The sequence below is a fragment of the Delphinus delphis genome, chromosome 14, assembly GCF_949987515.2.
Source record: "Delphinus delphis chromosome 14, mDelDel1.2, whole genome shotgun sequence".
Taxonomy (NCBI): domain Eukaryota; kingdom Metazoa; phylum Chordata; class Mammalia; order Artiodactyla; family Delphinidae; genus Delphinus; species Delphinus delphis.
Genome location: NC_082696.1, coordinates 18,597,146 through 18,616,778, shown reverse-complemented (window position 1 = coordinate 18,616,778; position 19,633 = coordinate 18,597,146). Strand labels below are relative to the sequence as shown.

Genomic DNA, 19,633 nt, shown 5'->3' with positions numbered 1-19,633 from the left:
TTCGTGCCCCGGTCTGGAAGGATCCCACTTGCCGCGGAGCGGCTGGGCACGTGAGCCATGGCCGCTGAGCCTGCGCATCCGGAGCCTGTGCTCCGCAACGGGAGAGGCCACAACAGTGACAGGCCCGCGTACCACAAAAGAAAAAAAAAAATCTAGTTTGCTAATCAAAGCAACTTTCATTTTATTTTGATATGTTAAATATATAAGGTTGTTATTAATTGTAACTAATTTTAAAAACTGTTACAAGTCATATTTTGGTCTAAATATAAAAGGTGGTCTAAATATAAAAGCAAACTTAGATATATACCAATTAATTAATGACCACCATATTAACTTTAAAAGACATAGCAATATTTAAAGTTGAGCAAGATTTTAATAAGCTGTCTCAGCTAATATTTTTTATCCAAGATGAAGACATTTTTCTAGCTACCAGATGTTAACTAAACTTCAGGTTTAACTTGAGTGGTTAATTTAAATTTCAAATCAGGTTTTAAACTTTCAGTTTGTGAGTTTATGCATGCTAAATTTATCTGCATATATCTTACAACATTTTATTATATTTTAAAATACTGTATTTTATAGGTATTACATTATTAAATTAATGTCACCTACAGCTCTAACAGGGTTATCTTACGGAATAATATGCTTATTTTTTTATTTCTTCTAATTCCTCCGGTTGTGAGAAATGAAATCGAGTTTGGCCTGTTTGCAGCACATGAAACTATTTCATTAAGCTACATTTCCTTTACTTTTCCTAAATAGTAATCCCTCTCTCTCTCTCTCTCTCTCTCTCTCTCTCTCTCTCTCTCTCTCTCTCTCTATATATATATATATATATATATATATATATTTCAGGCTCCAGTGGTTGTGAAAAACGAAATCCTGTTTGACTTGTTTTCAGCAAATGAGCATTTACTCTGCAGTGAGGTAAGTAGGGGAGTATCAACCTAAGAAAAGCCTGGCTGCAGAATGCCTTTGGGACCCGCCCTTAAGCAATTCCCAGTCAGTCAGTTTCATTGCTGTCTTGCTCACCTTTAAGTTCTGGTATAACTGAATATTTCATAAGCCAGACACTCAAAGAGGAAGAGAAGGCTCTTTAATTGAGTAGAGAGAGAACAGGTGGGGAAGATGTTAATATTAGCACTGCTTATGCCCCTGTTCTCCCGCCCATGGACCAGGGTAGCCCAGTACACACCATCTAGGCATTTCTCCTCCGGATCCATGTGCCTAGCAATTGACATAAAGTTGTTGCCAGTCTGGCCCTACATCATGTCCAAGAGTAAGGTGTTCGGTGTTGTTTGGCTTGCTAATGTGGAGAAATCAGGGGGTGCAGCTCAAATGCAACACCTCATTGAAACAAACCAGATTTTCAGTGCAGCAGTCTTACAGCACGTGGGAACACACCTCCCCACTCTCCACCCGGGGTTCTATCCATCAGAAGCAGACCTGTTCCACTCGCCTAAGGTAGTTACATCAGAAACAGGCTTTTTGATTATTTTCTCCTAAGGTCCAGTCAGAGGAGTGGGGCATAGTCATTATCCATTTAAACATTTTGTCTTTCTGATCTTTAACATCTTGACCAATATTAAAATCAAAATATGTTTTCTTCAGCCAGGTTGTACTGATTAGTATAAAATTATCTCTGAATTGTTTTATGTTTTATGGTTTAGTCTAAAATACGCTTATTTTATGAATTCTAAACCTACATAGACTTTAGCATATCATTTTTCAAGGGAAGTGTAAAATATTTATGTATTGAAATATAGTTGATTTACAATGTTGTCTTAATTTCTGTGGTACAGCAAAGTGATTCAGATGTGTATATATATATATATATTCTTTTTTATCTTCTTTTCCATTATGGTTTATCCCAGGATATTGAATATAGCTCCCTGTGCTCTACAGTAGGACCTTGTTGTTCATCCATTCTGTATATAATAGTTTGCATCTGCTAAGCCCAAACTCCTACTCCATCCTTCCCACATCCCCCTCCCCCTTGGCAACCACAAGTCTGTTCTCCATGCCTGTGAGCCTGTTTCTGTTTCGCAGATAGGTTCGTTTGGGTCATATTTTGGATTCCACAAAGGAAGTATGAAATAATTCGGTAGTAAAATCTCCAGGTATACAGGAGGATATCTGATTTGTCTTTTTCAACTTCACCAAACTTTAAGAAATTTTCTAGATAACCAAATTAAGGAAAACATAAATCTTATGATGTTAGTCTCAAGTATTTAATCTCCTTACAAACCAGGCAGTAAAACATACTCTGAAGTTCAACTCTCCACTGTTCCTTGCTGCCTGTTGAAAACCCTGCAGTTGGGAGCTTTACTTGGAGCACTTCTGCACCTGCAGATCAACACATGAATATGAGACTCAGAGTAAAGTGTGTGTGTAATTTTAATTCTTTCCCATGTCTCGTTGCTTGTCTAATTGGTTTTATAGACTTAAAGGGATCATTTCCTTCTCAAACTTCTCAACATTTACAGAAGAGTAGCTCAATCCTTTATATAATGTTAATTCCAAAATAAAATCATCATTGCTCTCAGAAACATTGTCTCCCTCTCTCCTCCCTCCTTTTCTGTCACACACATGCACGCAACTAATATGGAGGTCAATGTCAAATCACTGACGTTTACTCTGGAAGACAGCTCTTAGCTAAGACTTTTTAGTTTGTATTATGACTATATTTTTTGAAAATAAAAGCAAGATCTATGACCGTTCTGTAGGTCAGAAATCAAAATGTGGGATATACTACATGTAGAATCTAACATTACCACTGAAAGTAGATTTTCAGCTGTTCTCCCCACCCCCTTTCAAATTACAGTGCCAACAACTGAAAAATAACTAATGAACTCTACTGGCTTTTATCTCTAGCTGATGAGATGGATTATCAGCGAAATCTACGCCATGTGGAAGATATTCAATGGGGGTGCTTTGAACAATTATATTAAAGGGACTGCAGGGGAACCTCCTCTTCTGGTCTGGAAGCCCTGGGAACACATTTACTCTCTGTGCAAGGCTGTGAAGGGTCACATTCCCTTGTTCAATAGCTATGGAAAGTATGTTGTGAAACTTTACTGGATGGTAAGTTTGTGTTCACATGCATTAAAAATTTGTGTGTCTCTCATATTGAAATATAGTTTTCTTACATGCCGATAATGAAGCTAGTGGAAGATGAGGCAGTTCACGAAGGCTATCCGCTGAGTACCTACTGGGGGGATGTCCTGCATATGTAACTTGAGATTAAAAACAACACAGTTGTATCCCCTGTGATGCTAGTCCCCTGTGCTTTTTAAACTGATGCTGCGAGGACCATGGAGGGGTGGCCCTCTGCTGCCTCACCCGTCCCAGGTAGGCGGGCTGGGTAGGCAGGTGGACGCACAGGGCTCTCCCCTCTTTGATGTGGCATCAGGGTCATGGACAGGAGAGAGAGCTTGAGCTTGAGCGTGGTCCAGTCCTCTCTTGGTATATGCTACTGACAGGCCTGATCCGATCCGTTTTTTGTCCTGAACTTGAGATGTGTTTTAGTGTTAGCAAATCACTCTGACACAGGAAGTATTTTACCTCTGCCTGAAAAGAAGCAAATGGGATAGTAAGAAGCACAAATAGAAAATTCAAAACCTCTTAGTTAATACGGCAAAGTAGACCCGCACCACATTTAGCAATGCTAGGTTACATGAAACACCTTTGGGTTCTTAATGGTGGAATGAATCTTCTTTTCTAAAGGCCCAGAGTCACAGGCAGACCCAGCCACATGATTTGCAGAGCGTTTTGTTCAAAAATTGTTAAGGATTTCAAGACAGTGATATCAGCACTTTAAACAAAGCATGAGGTCCTTCTGAGTGTGGGCCTCCATGTGACTGCACAGGTCACATACCCATGAAGTTGGTCCTGGTCACGGAGAAAGAATCTTTGAACATTTGAGGGCATGAGGAAAGGGGATCGTTCCATTCTGTATTTCTAAGAACATGACTTTTTCCTTAATGAGCCGGAGCCATCTGTCTTCCTGGGATGGGGACTGTTGAAAGGCCAATGCTTAGGAATTAATAGGATCACCTCAGTGGGAAGGTAAAGAAGGTAATCTTAGCCTCTGATACCCAAAATAGGAGTTTTGTTGTTTTTGATAGTCACAGAAAGACCTTGAAAGTCAAAACGTTGTTAGGAGAGAACATAACTTCCAAATTTCCTTTATCTTCTCTGTTTACCAGTCAGGAGGCAGGTTTGGCCGAGTAGACTTTAGAGTATTAAGTGTGTTCGGAGGAGTGACAGGGAGGATATGGCATTAAGAGCGTGGGTACACAGAGGACAGTGTCAGGTTGCAGAAGGAAAGTAAACGCGGGAGGAGTGACGAGGTCGGATGCCTGGGTGTTTGGCTCCACTTCTGCACATTTGCCTAAACTTGAGGTGGGACGAAGTTCAAAATTATTAAGACTTTTAAAACAGCATAAGCAGAACATTAAACCAACCCTGTTAGTTTCTCCCCCATCACCCTCCTCTCTCTCTGCTTCCTGACATCCTTCCTTCTTTTCCAATTTCCTCCTGGATGGGGGTCGACGTTTATTAACACTCTATTCCATTTTACAAAGAATATGTGATTTATTTCTCTTTAACTGTACTGCTTCCTCGGAAACCCAAACCTACCTAGATTCAGATTTTTTTTTTAATGTATTTAGTCTAATTTGGAAATGTCAGTCTGCTGCCGTCATTTAACCTGTGATAGTGTAGTCCTTGAGCGAAGAGGTCTGGGAGTCAGAAAGACTGAACCTCATGTCCAGTGGCTTCTTCTGGTTCCTCTTTGGTCTCACCTGAGGAATGGCCTGTGAGGGATGCTGCTAGACTGCTGAGCACTGAGTGATTCAACTGATTCCGTATGAATTATTTTGCAGGCCACTTGCTGGCACTCATCACTGAAGTGCATGGTCGTATTCATGCTCACTGAGACTTGACAGAAAGCTTTGCTGGCCCTCTGAATTTCTAGAGCCACTCGTAGGGCCACATGGGCCTCTCAGGGTTCCTTGCACGCAAAGGCAAAGGGACCTCCTCTCTCAAGAGAACAGGCATGTAATATATCATGGTACAAATACAGGTGACAATAAAATGTGGTAATTACGTAAAAGAACGTAGCAAAGGTCCTGACAAATAGTAGACTCTCAGCACTATTAGTTTCCTTCCCTCTTTTCCTGTGTTCTTTCCTTCCTTCTCTCTCTCCCCACTGCTGCCTCCAGTTGTGGAAGCCAAAGAGATGGTTTGTTCTTCCTCCTGCCCCTTGGTAGAGCCAGGGGAAAAGCACATGATCGGCTTCCCAGACGCTCTCTTGCCCAACAGTGGTTCTTAAGTCAAGATGCAAAAATAGAGGGGATGCACAGTGATCATAGGCAACGCTCTGCCTGATTCTCCTGAAATAGGACTTTGCTGTGGTTCCTTTGCCCAAACTTGCTTAGTTCTTCTGGTATCCCATCAAACGTGTACATCCTTTATATACTTCTTAAATTGCCTATATCTTGCCTACTTATAAAACAGGTTATTTAAAGTTTTGTTATGGGATTGTAAGTGTTCTTTTATATGTTGTAGGTAATAATATATGTGAATATAAAGGAAGCATTTTTTAAATTGGTCTTTTAGCTATGTGTCTTCCACCCAACTGAGACTTGTAATTTTTATGTAGTCAATTATGTCATTGTTTTTCTTTACAGAGTCTAGGAATTTTTATCATTTAAAGTAAGATACTGTTTCAAGAAAACAAAAAATATTTCCCCTTAGTTTTATTTTAATGTCTGGATCTTTTGTTTTATCTACTGTGAGAAATGAAGAACTGGTTTATTTTTTATTCCAAAACCTCAGCCAGTTGCCCCAGCATTACATACTGAATCTTCTACCTTTTACCCACTGATTTTAAAAACCATTTTTATCATAAACTAATTTCCAATTTGACTGTGTTTGGTTTTGGATTCTATTTTCTTTCACTATCTTCCTTATCCTATTCAGATACCATATTGCTTTAATTATTATGAATTTATAGTTTGTTTTGGTTTTTTAGAATAAAATCCACCTAATACTCTTATTTCAATGTTTTCTTGGTATATATGTTTTTTGAGTAAACATTTTTTCTAATATTTATCTTTGAACACATAATTATTTATCCCTTATTCTATATATAAAAGGTATGTTTTGTGAGTAAACATTTTTTCTAGTATTTATCTTTGAACACATATTTATAATTATCCCTTATTCTATATATAAAAGGTATGTTTTTTGAGTAAACATTTTTTCTAGTATTTATCTTTGAATACATATTTATAATTATTTATCCCTTATTCTATATATAAAAGTTATGTTTTTTGAGTAAACATTTTTTCTAGTATTTATCTTTGAACACATATTTATAATTATTTATCCCTTATTCTCTATATAAAAGGGTTAGTCCTCATCATTGTTTGTTTGTTTTTTTTAATACAGTTTCCCCTCTCTTGCGTATTTTATTTTGATTCATCTTTCATTCAGATGGAGTATGCATTCCAAAGTTTTATTCACTTAGAATATACATGTGATTTATTTGGGGTAACTTAATATTGAGGTCTATTTTCCTTTATGTATGATTCTTATGTGAATGATACTTTGGTTACATATGGAATACATAGATAACAACCTTTCTGTTTTAGAATGCCCGAGTATCTCCTGGGTTTAGTGTTTCAGACACTCATTCTGAGCCTTTACTCTCCACCCTATCTGAAACTGTGACACTCTCTCCCCTGTCTCTGCTTCATTTTTCTCTATAGCACTGAGTATGAAGCATCCAGCATCCCATCCGCTTAGTGTATTCATTAGTATATGGAAATATATATAAGAAGCTATTACCTTATAGATGTTTTCTTTTTCCAGGTCTTTTGTCCAAATATATATTTCTTGTTATCACAGTTGGTCCAATCTGCAGTTCTTTTTGTAAAGTAAATACACACAAGCCAAATTACAACACTGTCCTGCTGCTCCTCCTCTCCTTTGATCCATTCTTCAAAATTGGGACTGTAGTCCTAGAAGGCTATAGAAGAGCACTGATAGCAATGATAATAAATAGATAGACAGATGCAATTGTTAAAGGGACCAAAACAAGAACTTTGCTGTTTCAGAGGCTGTGTTCATGTGATAGATATGGCTACCTGGTTTTCTGGCTGGTAGAAATCTGTTCTCTCTGGGCTAGGAGCAGACATTTCTACCTCTCTCTCCCTAATTCCCAGATGGTGGGGCTGAGTCAACACCTCTTTGCAGATGAGGTGTAATAAAGTATTAGAGTAAATTATTTCCGACAAGATAAAGTATATTGCTACTTTCTTTTCTTGTCCCTTTCCAGACACACAATTTAATTTTTGATTTTTTTCCTCTTCCAATTCTAATTCACTATTTACATGTATATCCTTTGGTTTTCACTGCAAATATTTAAGAAAGGTGTTCATAAGAATATTCTTTGTTACCCTCTACTGCTTGATTCAGGATAATGTACTGGAGGTACATCCTGTACCCTACATCTATTTTCCTTCCACTGTCCCATCTTGTACACCTTAAGGCATACACCTCACTGTTTGTTTTCTTCCATTTATTGATACCGTCTCATTTGTTTCTTATTGGACATTGATTTTTTCCTTCTCTGCCTTATTACATATATTCTCCTCCTTTCCTGTTGTCTCTTGAAGCAATCACCTTAGTCATTTCTTCAAAGTAAACCAACCAATGAGAGCCTCTAGGCATGACATTTAAAGTTCAGATTTTTACACCAGCATACTGTTTCTTCTGTAAAAGTTTTTCCATTTTTTCCAGTTTGGATTGTAAGTAAATAGCCTCAAGTTTCTTGGACATCAATCAAAAATTTATTGGGTAGCATAAAAAACAGTATTATAAAACAGAGAAGTTTTCTCTCTTCCTTCACCTGGCAGTGATAACACTGCTACTGGGCCACATGTGGTCTCCTCAGGTGCTTTTCAGTGTCAGCATTCCTTGGGCTCCTTGAAAGAAGCAGTTAAGTTATTGCTCTCCACCTCAGATACGTACTGCTCTTGGCAGCCTTTCTCTGAGTGCTTTCATGTATCTCTGAATAAACAGAGAAACTCACACGTTGAGACCAATACTTTTCCCCTGTTGCCCTCTGTCTATCCATATAAAAAACATATTATCTTTTATTTCTGATTAACCTTTGTTAATTAACTTATTAAGTGCTTAACCCTTTAAGCACTATATTATCGTAGAATTCAGAGTTCTCAAACTGTGGGGTGCAGAACACACCAGCATCAACATCACCTATCATGTTTCCCATATACCCCCCACCCCACGGTCTCTGGGCAGAGCCTGCAGTCAGCATTTGAAACAAACTCTCTCCCACCCAGTGACCTGCCATGACAAATTATTTTTCCATCCTTCAATTACATTTTTCCAAAATGGAAATATTTTTGTTCTCAGTTCATTATTATTAACATTATATATGCTTTTATTAAAAAAAACAAACATTATTAAAATGTTTAAATTAGCCAGTGGAAGTTCCCTATGACTCTACCTACCCAATCATAGTAAATGATTTCTGTATATCCTCCTAAACTTTTTTTTACAAATATATTTAAACCTACTATATATAATCTATACCGACAGTAAGATCATATAGTACTCATCATTCTGTATTTTTTTTCCTAACCACGGACATTTTTATGCTAATATTGATTGATCTACCTTGCACTCCATTGTTTAAAGATGACAATAACTATAGTTGACCTTTGAATAACATAGGTTTGAACTGCTCAGGTCGACTTATAAGTGTATTTTTTTCAATAAATACAGCACTATGGTTATGATCTGCCCTTGGTTCAATCCTCAGATAAGGAGGGTCAACTATGGGACCTGAGTATCCCCAGATTTTGGTATATGTGGCTGATTCTGGAACCAGTCCCCCACAGATACCAAGAGATGACTCAATACGTATTTTGCTAATTTCATATTGACAGACATTTAAGTTATGACCAGTGTTTTACCAATACAAACAATGCTCTAAAATAGCGTCTTCGTGTATATGTTTTTTCCCATTTGTGTGACTTTTCTCAGCTTTCTACATGTGTAATTTTTCTGTCAATATATATGCAAATTCTTAATTTTGATAAGTATATCCAAGTTACTTGTGTATTTTGTGTGTAATTTATATTTGATACAATTGGGTCTTGTCCGCAATTTTGTCTACTCTGTTACTTCTGTTACATTTTATACATTTCCTTTTTCTGTCCTCTTATTCATTTCCTGAACATTCTGTAGGATTCCATTTTGTTTATCTCTGGTGTTTTTTTTTTTTTTAACTATAGTTATTTACAATATTGTATTAGTTTCAGGTGTATAGCAAAGTGATTCAGTTATATATGTATATATATATTTTTTTCAGATTCTTTTCCATTATAGGTATGGAAGATGTTGAATATAGTTCCCTGTGCTACACAGTAAATCATTGTTTTTTATCTATTTTATATATAGTAGTGTGTATCTGTTAATCTCATCCTCCTAATTTATCCCTCCCCCTGTTCCTCTTTGATAACCATAAATTTGTTTTCTGTGTCTGTATGTTTCTGTTTTGTAAATAGATTCATTTGTATTATTTTTTAGATTCCACATATAAGTGATCTCATATAGTATTGGTCTTTCTCTGTCTGACTTACTTCATGTAGTATGATAATCTCTAGGTCTATCCATGTTGCTGCAAATGGCATTATTTCATTTTTTATGGCTGATTAATATTCCATGTATATATGTACCACATTTTCTTTATCCATTCATCTGTTGATGGACATTTAGGTTGCTTCCCTGTCTTGGCTATTGTAAATAATGCTGCTATGAACATTGGAGTGCATGTATTATATCTTTTAGAATTAGTATCCCTAGTGTTTTTGAGTATATCTCTTTGTATAAATTTTTTTGTAGTGGTGGCTCTAGGGATTAAAATATACATGCATAGCTTATCACAGTCCACTAATATCAACATTTTACCTCTTAAATTGGAATATAACTGCTACCTTTTAGGCCCCTTTACACCCCTCCCTCTTTAGTATCATTGTCTTAAATGTTTCTTGAACACATATTGAGAGCCTCATGAAAAATTTTGATTTTAAATGTCAAAAATAATTTTAAAAGCTCAAGAGGAAGCTAATACTCTATCATTTAACAATGTGCTTACTCTTTCCTTTGCTCTTTCTTTATTCCTAATGTTCCATTTTTTTTTCTTTTTTTGCCTTTGAAGAATTTCCTTTTGCCTCTCTTTTTGAGCCAGTCTCCTGGTGACAAATTATTTTATCTTTCCTTTACCTAAAAATATTTTTGTTTCACTTTTATTCCTAAAGAATATTTTCACTCAGTACAGAATTCAGGGTTGACAGTTTATTTCTTTCCGCATCATGTGCTACTTTCTTCTGGCCTCTGTGGTTTCTGGGGAGCAATCTGCTGTTCTCCTATAGGTAATGTGTCTTTTCTCATTGGCTGCTTTTAGGCTTTTTTCTTTGTCTTGTTTTTTAGGATTTTGAATTTAACATGTGTAGATTTCTGGGTGTAGATTTCTTTGGAATTATCCTGTTTTGGGTATTCTGAGCTCCATAAATCTGTAAGATTATGTTTTATGATAAATTTGGGAAGTTTTCAGCCATTATTCCTTCAAACCTACTTCAGCCTTACATTCTTTGTCCCTCTTTTTTTTTTGGACTCCAATGACATGAATATATATATATTTGCATTGTCTTACAGGCCCCTGAGGCTCATATTATTTTTTCAATCTATATCTCCCTTATTGCTCATAATTTCTATTGATATAACTTGCAGTTCACTAATTTCTGTCATTTGCATTCTGCTATTAAGGGGTTTGTTTGTTTATTGTTTAATTTTAAATTCAAAATTACTATTTTTTCCTCTTTCATATTTTCTATTTCTTTGCCGAGATTTTCTATTTTTCATTTGTTTCAAGAGTGTCCATAATTACTTGTTGGAGCATTTTTATAATAGCATATTTACAGTTCCTACCTAAAAATTACAACCTCTCTGTTATCTTGATTTTGTGGTCTGTAGATTGTATTTTCTCATTGAAGTTGAGATGTTCCTGGGTTTTGGTATGATGAGAAATTTTGGACAGTTTCCTGGACATTATTTGTGTTATGTCTTATGACTGTGGTTTCTAATTAAAATTTCTATTTTAGCAAGTAGTCAGCCTGTTTAGTTTTGGAATGCACACCCTGGATCACTTTTGTGGGCTTTGTTTCAAATCTCAATTTAGTTTGTAACACCTGTATAGTGCTATTCTGTTACCCAGAGGATAGGACTCCATCCCACAATCTCCTTATCACCACCTGAGGAGGGGGAAGTGTGCTTCATTACTGCCTGGGTAGGGTGTGGAAATAAGAGTTCCTCCAATAGGTTCTACCAGGCCAGGCACCTCCTCTTTACTGCAGGAGGAGGATGGAAGTCAGTTCTTCCCACTGACTCTTCTGGGGAGAGAAACTGCTTTGTTTACTTCAGAGCAAGTGCAGAAGTCAGAGCTCTACCCTGAGTGGGAAGGTACCACCTATTACTGCAGTAGAAGTAGGGAAGCGAAGTCAGAATTCCATAGCATTCATATAATCATGACCATTCAGGTTTTTGCTGAAATCTCTGTCCACTGATTGCTCTTTTCTTGATCTTTTGTAATTGTGATTTGAAATTGTGATTTATATTATTTATAAAACAATTTTTTTATTTTCCTTTCAGGGTGGTCATAGGAGGAAGAGGGTATAAATATATGTAGCCATTTAGTTATTGTGACCTGGAATTGAAGTACGGAAAATAATAAAATTTGAACATGACTGTATTCTAAAGTATCTTTTATTAATCTATGTTTATCTTAACAAAAAGGTATCTTTCTTTACAAGCATTCTATAATTAAACATTGTGATGGTCTTTTAAAATTATGTGGCACTAACACAGTAAACTCAGTAAAAATGTCCAATATACATCATTTACATGCAGTGACAAAAAAATACCAAATGCAATAATAATTCAATGCCCTATGATGAGGTTTCAAAAATTATTTGTGTTTATATATACATAACATTTCATTTACTCATAAATTTAAAGGAGACAACTAACCAATGTATTAATATCAGTGAAAATTATTATAACCTTAGTCAAATTATGTTTTAGATATGTAATGTTGAACATTCATCCTTGTGTATTTTTATGTAACAGCTTTATTGAGATACAATCCACGTACCATACAATTCACCCATGTAAAGTATACAGTTCAACAGTGTTTAGCAATCAAAGCATTCTGTATTGAAATATGTAATCACTGATCAGCTGGAAGCAGATGATACTTGTTAAAGTGGTATAACAAAGTTCTTATGGCTACTTAAAACTTTTCCTTTGTAGGAATCCAGATAGCCCCTTTGAAATTTTTTTTCTGAAAATCAAAGTGTAAGAAGGGAGCTACTACTGCTATTTTTTACTGTGGTAAATTATACATAACATTTTAAGCATTATAAATGTACAATTTAGAGACAGTACGTATTTTTACAATGCTGTGCAATCATCACCACTATTTATTTCCACATTTTCATCATCCCAAATAGAAATTCTGCATCCATTAAACAATATTTTCTCATTCCCCTCTCCTCCAGGCTCTGGTGGCCTCTGTTATACTTTCTGTCTCTATAAATTAGATATTTCCTGGTACTTCATGTAAGAGGAATCATACAATATTTGTCTTTTTGTATCTGGCTTATTTCACTGTGTATTCTTTTGGGTCGTTTCACTTAAAATTAGAAGAGAGAGTAGCTAAACACCTGTGACTTTAAACCTGTCTTGCCCTACATCATCCATAAGGAAATAAAGAAAAAGTCATATAACCACTAAATAAGGCAGTATGAGTTCAGTTACAGGTGTCATAAAAAGAAAGCATTTTTCACCCTATTGTTCCTATCTACCTGGGAAAATTATACTGTTCCTTGAATCTTGAGTTCAAATGTCACCTTCTTGTGAGGACATCCCCCAAGCAAAACTAGTCACACTTTCCTTTCTGGTCCTAGAGCATTTTAAACATATTACATTTTATATTTGCCTATATGCCTTCCCTCACTAGTCTGTAAGCAATTCAATGGTATAGATATAAGCCATGTGTTACAGATCTTTGGGTTCACAATGCTTGCGTCACTGCTGAAATATTTCTTGGGGGAAGAAATGAATTCAAACTAAAATTTCACATGTAAAACCAAAGTTTAAAAAAATATTTGAGTTCACAATCATTAATTTTATCATTTACCTCAAGCTTTTAATAATGAAATAATATGTATACAGGTAAGTATATAATGATTTTATTAAATAAATTATTAATTAGCTTTATGTTAAAAAATAGATCTTTAAACAGGAGTAGGAGTAATATGGTAATTGGAAGTATAAGATCATTGAGGATATAAGGATAAAAAATAATTACTAAAGTTACATTTGCAGAATTTGCATTATGACTGTATTAAGTTATTTAATCATGTCCGAACTTTCCATGATTGTGTGGTATTTTGGTTTTGCTATTTGAAACGCTTCAATTTACTGCATTATGTAGGATGGGGCACCCTAGAATGTGCTAAAAGACCTCATAAATAATCATACTATTGATATAGATATAGGCATGCTATAATTACATTAAACAAAATAATAAGGTAAAACGCTCAGAGTAGTATTGAATACCAGTATGTCAGTCATTAGATGTAAAATGCTAAAATAAAATTATAAAACAGTAAATAATAATGTCAGCAGTGTACAATAATGTATGAGAAAAAATAGTGTTAATCACTGATAATATATTCCTTTCTTCTCATCTTTAGGGTTGCTGGAGAAAGATAACTATTGATGACTTTCTGCCTTTTGATGAAGAAAACAATCTATTGCTTCCAGCTACAACCTATGAATTTGAACTTTGGCCAATGCTTTTGTCTAAAGCTATCATTAAGCTGGCAAATGTGGAGTAAGTAGAATAAAAAATTATCGCTCACTTGTATAAAAACGAACAGGCAAACAACAGCAATGACAACTATACTTCTGTATTGCATAGCTTTATTTTTCAAAAACTCAATTTTAAGAAGCCTTTTCTCCAAACAATGTAAACTTCCTAATATAGAAATAAATATGCCGAAGCCACTGATTTGAAATATTGCATTAGCCCACAATAAGACAAAATTCCTCCAAGAAAAATACTAAAAACTTATTCTACATCCAGTGTTTCCTTATAATGAACGGAAAGTCAGTCATGGAAAATTAATCTTCAGCTTAAAGAGAGAAAGAAGTTGTTTTGTAGGGGAAACTATTGGTTCATGTAAATACTGAATAATGTACACTGGAATCCAGTTAAAGTTTTAGGCTCTGTACATGCAGCAATCATTTACTAATCTTGAAGCCCTGAACTCTTCTGAAGGATGTCAGTGTGCTCCTCATACTTTTGGTAACATTGTTCCTTTTTATACATTCAGGATGAAAACTACTCATGTTTCCTTCAATATTCTTGTGAAATCTGCTTGTGTCTTATATACCTGCATGACTTGTAAACTGCAAACATGTATGGGACATGTCTGCTATGTTTATTCTCTTAGCTTCCACTTGTAGAGACCTGTGGTCCTTCCGTTCTGGCCTGAATGATGCAAAAAATCTTTGATGCCTGACTTGCAAATGCATGGCAGCTGTGTGTCTCTGCTCAGTGGGAGAATTCTCACACACAGTGCACCAGCTTGAATTTGACACCCTTCCCCCTCCTGCAGTGTGTCACCGCTGCTCCTTTAAGAGGCCACTCCAGCCATTTGCTCAAAGCTCAGCCCCCTCCCCTTCTATTATTACACATAGCACTGTCAGTCAGTAGCCTGGTCTGATTTTTTGTGGATTTTCATTTAGCTCAGCTTCCTTTTTCTCTCCCAAAGCCACACAACGAAAACAACCCCTCCTACTGCCATCCTTTTCATCTCTCTTTTCTCTTACCAACCCTCAATTTTCTATTGGAAATTTGTTTTACCCAGCTTGCAACACTTAATTGCAATCATTTTTAAAAGCTCAGCTCAGATCATTTTAGGTAGCTGAATACTACCAAGTGTTCAAAATAGTGACAACTATGTTTGTTTATTTTTGAAAGAAAATAATGTTCCTAATTCTCAGACCTAACTTGAAGTTCTGAGAATTAGAGCCGCAAGGCCAGTGAAGCAGTAAATGTGTGACCTGGATAATTGGAGTAGCATTTTATCTTTCTTAAAGCTACAGTTCAGTAGAATTTTGTAGCAACTTGAGTAATAGAATTATTGTTATTTTTGAAAAATAAACAAATCCAACTTGAAAATAAAGGACCAGACTTAATGTAAGACATTTCTTAGGCTTACCAGTGGAAATCACTACATGGTCCAATTTATATTCGTCCAAAAGTTTTTCTCAGATTTTATAGTAGATAGTAAATATTTTATGGGAGTTTTAGCTTTCTACATTAAAAAATTAATATTTAGTAGTTATTTAAATACCACTAGGAAATATGCAAAGGAAAAAGAGTTACTTTTATGGGGTTTGCACCGTCACATCCTGAATATTAATATGATTATTCAAAGAGGAGTTTAGACTGTGAATTATCCCACTAGATATTAGTTATCTTTGAGATATATAGACATATCACAATTTATAATCTGTAAACTAGAAGCCAGTGTAAATTTTTAAATGATGGAGCATGTGACTAAGATAGTAAGATTTCTTTCTGAAGAAAAAGACATGTATGCCGGTCAATACCATCAGTCATCACCGTTGGCATAAGGTGGACTGAAGCTCTGATTCCTGAGCAAAACATAGATATGGCATTTGTGTGTGTTAATGAAAATAGACTAATCACTTCAGAAAAAAAATTTTTAACAAAAGGATTAAAATGAGAAGAGCAATATTTGATCAATCACGGCCTCATTTGACTTTATGCTATGGTGGCAGATCCACTCTTTTGTACAGGATAGAATGGATGTTTCTGGTTCTCTGAAATTATCTAAGGATTTTATTAAAGATGTCTGATGCCCATCTTGTCCTGCCATGTGTGAGACTGACTTAATACACAGCCTCATAGGAATCTTAGAATAATTACCGAAACTAGAAAGATGAAGGACACTGCCCTATTTTTAAAAGACCATGATAATATATTGAATATATAGAATAGATTATATATCATCTATATATATTTCCCGATATATAATATGTATGGATATGTTTATGACGTTATGCTTTATATATATGACATTTTAAAATAAAGCTTGTGGGCTTCCCTGGAGGCGCAAAGGTTAAGAATCCGCCTGCCAATGCAGGGAACATGGGTTCGAGCCCTGGTCCGGGAAGATCCCACATGCCGCAGAGCAATTAAGCCCGTGCCACAGCTACTGAGCCTGCACTCCAGAACCAGCGAGCCACAACTACTGAAGCCCGCGCACCTAGAGCCCGAGCTCCGCAACAAAAGAAGCCACCGCATTGAGAAGCCCGAGCACCGCAACGAAGAGTAGCCCCCACTCGCCTCAACTAGAGAAAGCCCGCTCGCAGCAACGAAGACCCAACGCAGACATAAATAAAATAAAAGAAATACATTTATAAAATAAAGTTTGTAAGCATGTTTTGTAATAGATATGAAATTTTATCTTTGGATCTATTTAAGTGCCTTATCAAAACAAGTCATCTGACTGTTGGAAAAGTATATTCTTGTGCTCTAATGTATAACCAGTAGGACCCCTACATTTATTATTATATCACTGCTTATTAGAGATTCCTGTTTTTTATAGACCTCTCTCTGTTTTCAAATGTTATTGACCATACTATTGTGTATTTGCTTTTTTAGCATCCATGTAGCGGAGAGGAGAGAACTGGGAGAGTTCACAGTGATTCACGCACTCACAGGATGGTTACCAGAAGTCATTTCTCTCCAGTACGTTTGACCATTAAGTACTCATATATATTTTTCTCTCTTCCCCAGTAAGGTTTCTTTAACTAAAATATTCTTAGTCTTTAAGAAAATTTTAAAAATTGTCACATTTTACAAAATGTTTGGAGAATAACATGGTATAGTATTATAAAAAATTCCTTGAGAATACCAGGATAAATTCTGTTTCCTTATATATAGTAAATTTAATCCTTAAATATCTGAATTACAAATATTAAAACAATGTTAATTATTTATTATGATAAAATATTTACAGGTGTCCCTTTCTACTTATACACTTATTCAATACAGAAAAGTACAAGCGACTTTTAATTAGCTACCCATACTAGGGAATGAATAATATTAAAATGCCTATTAGGCCTTAAGCACTTTAATATATCATTCTAATTAACACCCACAGTCCTGAAAAGATTATCTTATTTAATTATCCATATGACCCTATCAGCTAGGTGTTATATGTCATTAGAAATGAGAAAACTGAAGCTCAGAGTGGTTGAATTCCCTAAAGCTGTGTACATTGTACCTGGAGGTAATATTTGAATGTAAATCTTTCTGGGTCCAAAGCCCACAGTCTTTCTCTCATATGATTCTAGATATATAGATATTGTTTGTCTATGTTCAAAGAGAGAGGATTTAATTTAATACTTACTTAAAATTTCACAAATATTTTTTGTTTCATGAATAAATGTTATAGCCACATAATTTGATCATATTACCATTGATACTGGAAATTAATCAGGTTAAGTACATAAAAAATTAGATCAATAGATCTGAACATGCCATCAATCCAGATGCTGAGTTTTATAAGATCAAATCCACAGTACAGTTATCAATTTGGATCATCTCTGATCTTTGGTGTTAGAAAGCTACCATTCCCAGTGTCCAGGTTAAAGGAGACTGAAGACAAGTCCTAGTGACTTGGATTCTACCACCTAAAGTGTCCTTTCAGCAGGATAAACTAGCCATTGTTTAGTTCAAAGAAAATATATTTGCAGGGAAAAAAATGGGAGGGTAGACAAACTCCTCTAAGGACCACTTTCCTGAAAGAGAGCTGATTTTGCTTTTTACCTTTGGGAAAGGTCCAGATAGCACCCTTTTAGATCGTCTCATGGAAAATCCTTTTCTGATATCTAAGAGAAGAGGATATTTATTGACATGATATGGTCAATGTTAGTGGAGAGAAATAAAGAGAGAATGGGGTTTATAAGTATGGACTTTTCTAAATTTTTATCTTCAGTGTTGATGGAATGCTTAAAATTTTGCCTTAATTTTCCCTGCAATAAATATACCAGAGACATGAAAACATCAGAAGTCTATCAGAGGGTGGTAAAGAAACAGGAGATCAAAATGATTTGTGACTAGAAAAGTAGTAAATTAAAAATTGGGAATTGTCTCTTGCTAGAATCATACAGTGAAATCATACATGAAAACTGAAAACACTATTCATATACTTTCATGATTATAAGACCAGTTTATTTCTTTTGTTTTAAAGACTTTTTTTTTTTTTGATATAGACCATTTTTTAAAGTCTTTAGTGAATTTGTTACAATATTGCTTCTGTTTTGGTTTTCTGGCCATGAGGCATGTGGGATCTTAGCTCCCCAATCCCGCACCCCCTGCATTGGAAGGTGAAGTCTTAACCACTGGACCACCAGAGAAGTCCCAAGACCAGTTTAATAATTAAATTAAATGAAAATTTTGAAGGATTTTAGATGCTCAATTTGCATCAATTTATGGTTGCTTATAAAATGTCTATGAAAATGATATAAGGGGAAAAAGCTTGAGCTTTGGTGTCAGAACTATATAGCTAAACTTACATTCTTATAATTCCAATTTCAAGCTGTGTGAATTTTGCAAGTAATATAACATTTTGGGGCCCTAGTTTTTTCATATGTAAAATGCAGGTAAAAACGACCTGTCTTATAGGGTTGTTCTCAGGATTGAGTAGGTCAGAGTGTCAGAAAAAGTAACTGATGTATGGTAGAGACATAATTAGTGCAAGTTTCTTTCCCTCTAATGAGTATCACTGTATTATTTAATATTATATAGATATATGTATGGTAGTTAATATATTATCAACCTTTGGAAACAGAGAAAAGTCTAAAAAAATGAGACTGACTCAGATGTTCAAGTTTATCATTTTACTTCTAAATGTACCCAGAAAGTAAAAGATATATACTCTCTTTGATTTATGTCATGATTTGTAGGATTTTTTGTTATGAACATTCTGCTACACTATGCATGTAATTTAAAAATACAATTACACTATAAAATCACAGTGTTAACTCATGTGTATATAAGTGTATAATTTTAAATGAAAAGAATGTCATGGAACAGTATAATAGTGATTGTCAAGAAATGTTTAATTTGAAATCACCATCTGCCAAGGATGCAGGTGGAGGTCATGTATGGCATCATGGAGAAAGTTCTGACTTGATCTGAGCCTTTACCATTGACTGGGTTTGATTTGAGGGGACGGAAGGAAAGGGACAGGGAAAGCAGGAGAACGACATGATCAAAGCCATGGCATGTTCAGAAGTGGGATGTCTCTCTTCCTACAAAGGATTCGATTGTGCAGAGACAGCCCCTGAGGGGCTTCGCCTGTCATGGTCATGGTTTTACAGAGGTCCAGGAGAATTAGAGTACTCAAGTTTCATACTTGTGTTCACTACT

The 19,633-nt window shown here is 35.4% G+C and overlaps 1 protein-coding gene across 1 annotated transcript in view; it reads left to right on the top strand.

The window, feature by feature from the left end:
* ADGB (androglobin) overlaps positions 1-19,633 on the top strand; it is a 138,974-nt gene that overhangs the window by 7,626 nt on the left and 111,715 nt on the right. Inside the window, exons 3-6 of the mRNA XM_060029831.1 lie at positions 856-927; positions 2,875-3,084; positions 13,854-13,993; positions 16,859-16,945. Of these exons, the coding sequence (XP_059885814.1) occupies positions 2,878-3,084; positions 13,854-13,993; positions 16,859-16,945 (434 nt within the window). The 5' untranslated portion in view covers positions 856-927; positions 2,875-2,877. The remainder of the gene's footprint in view (positions 1-855; positions 928-2,874; positions 3,085-13,853; positions 13,994-16,858; positions 16,946-19,633) is intronic.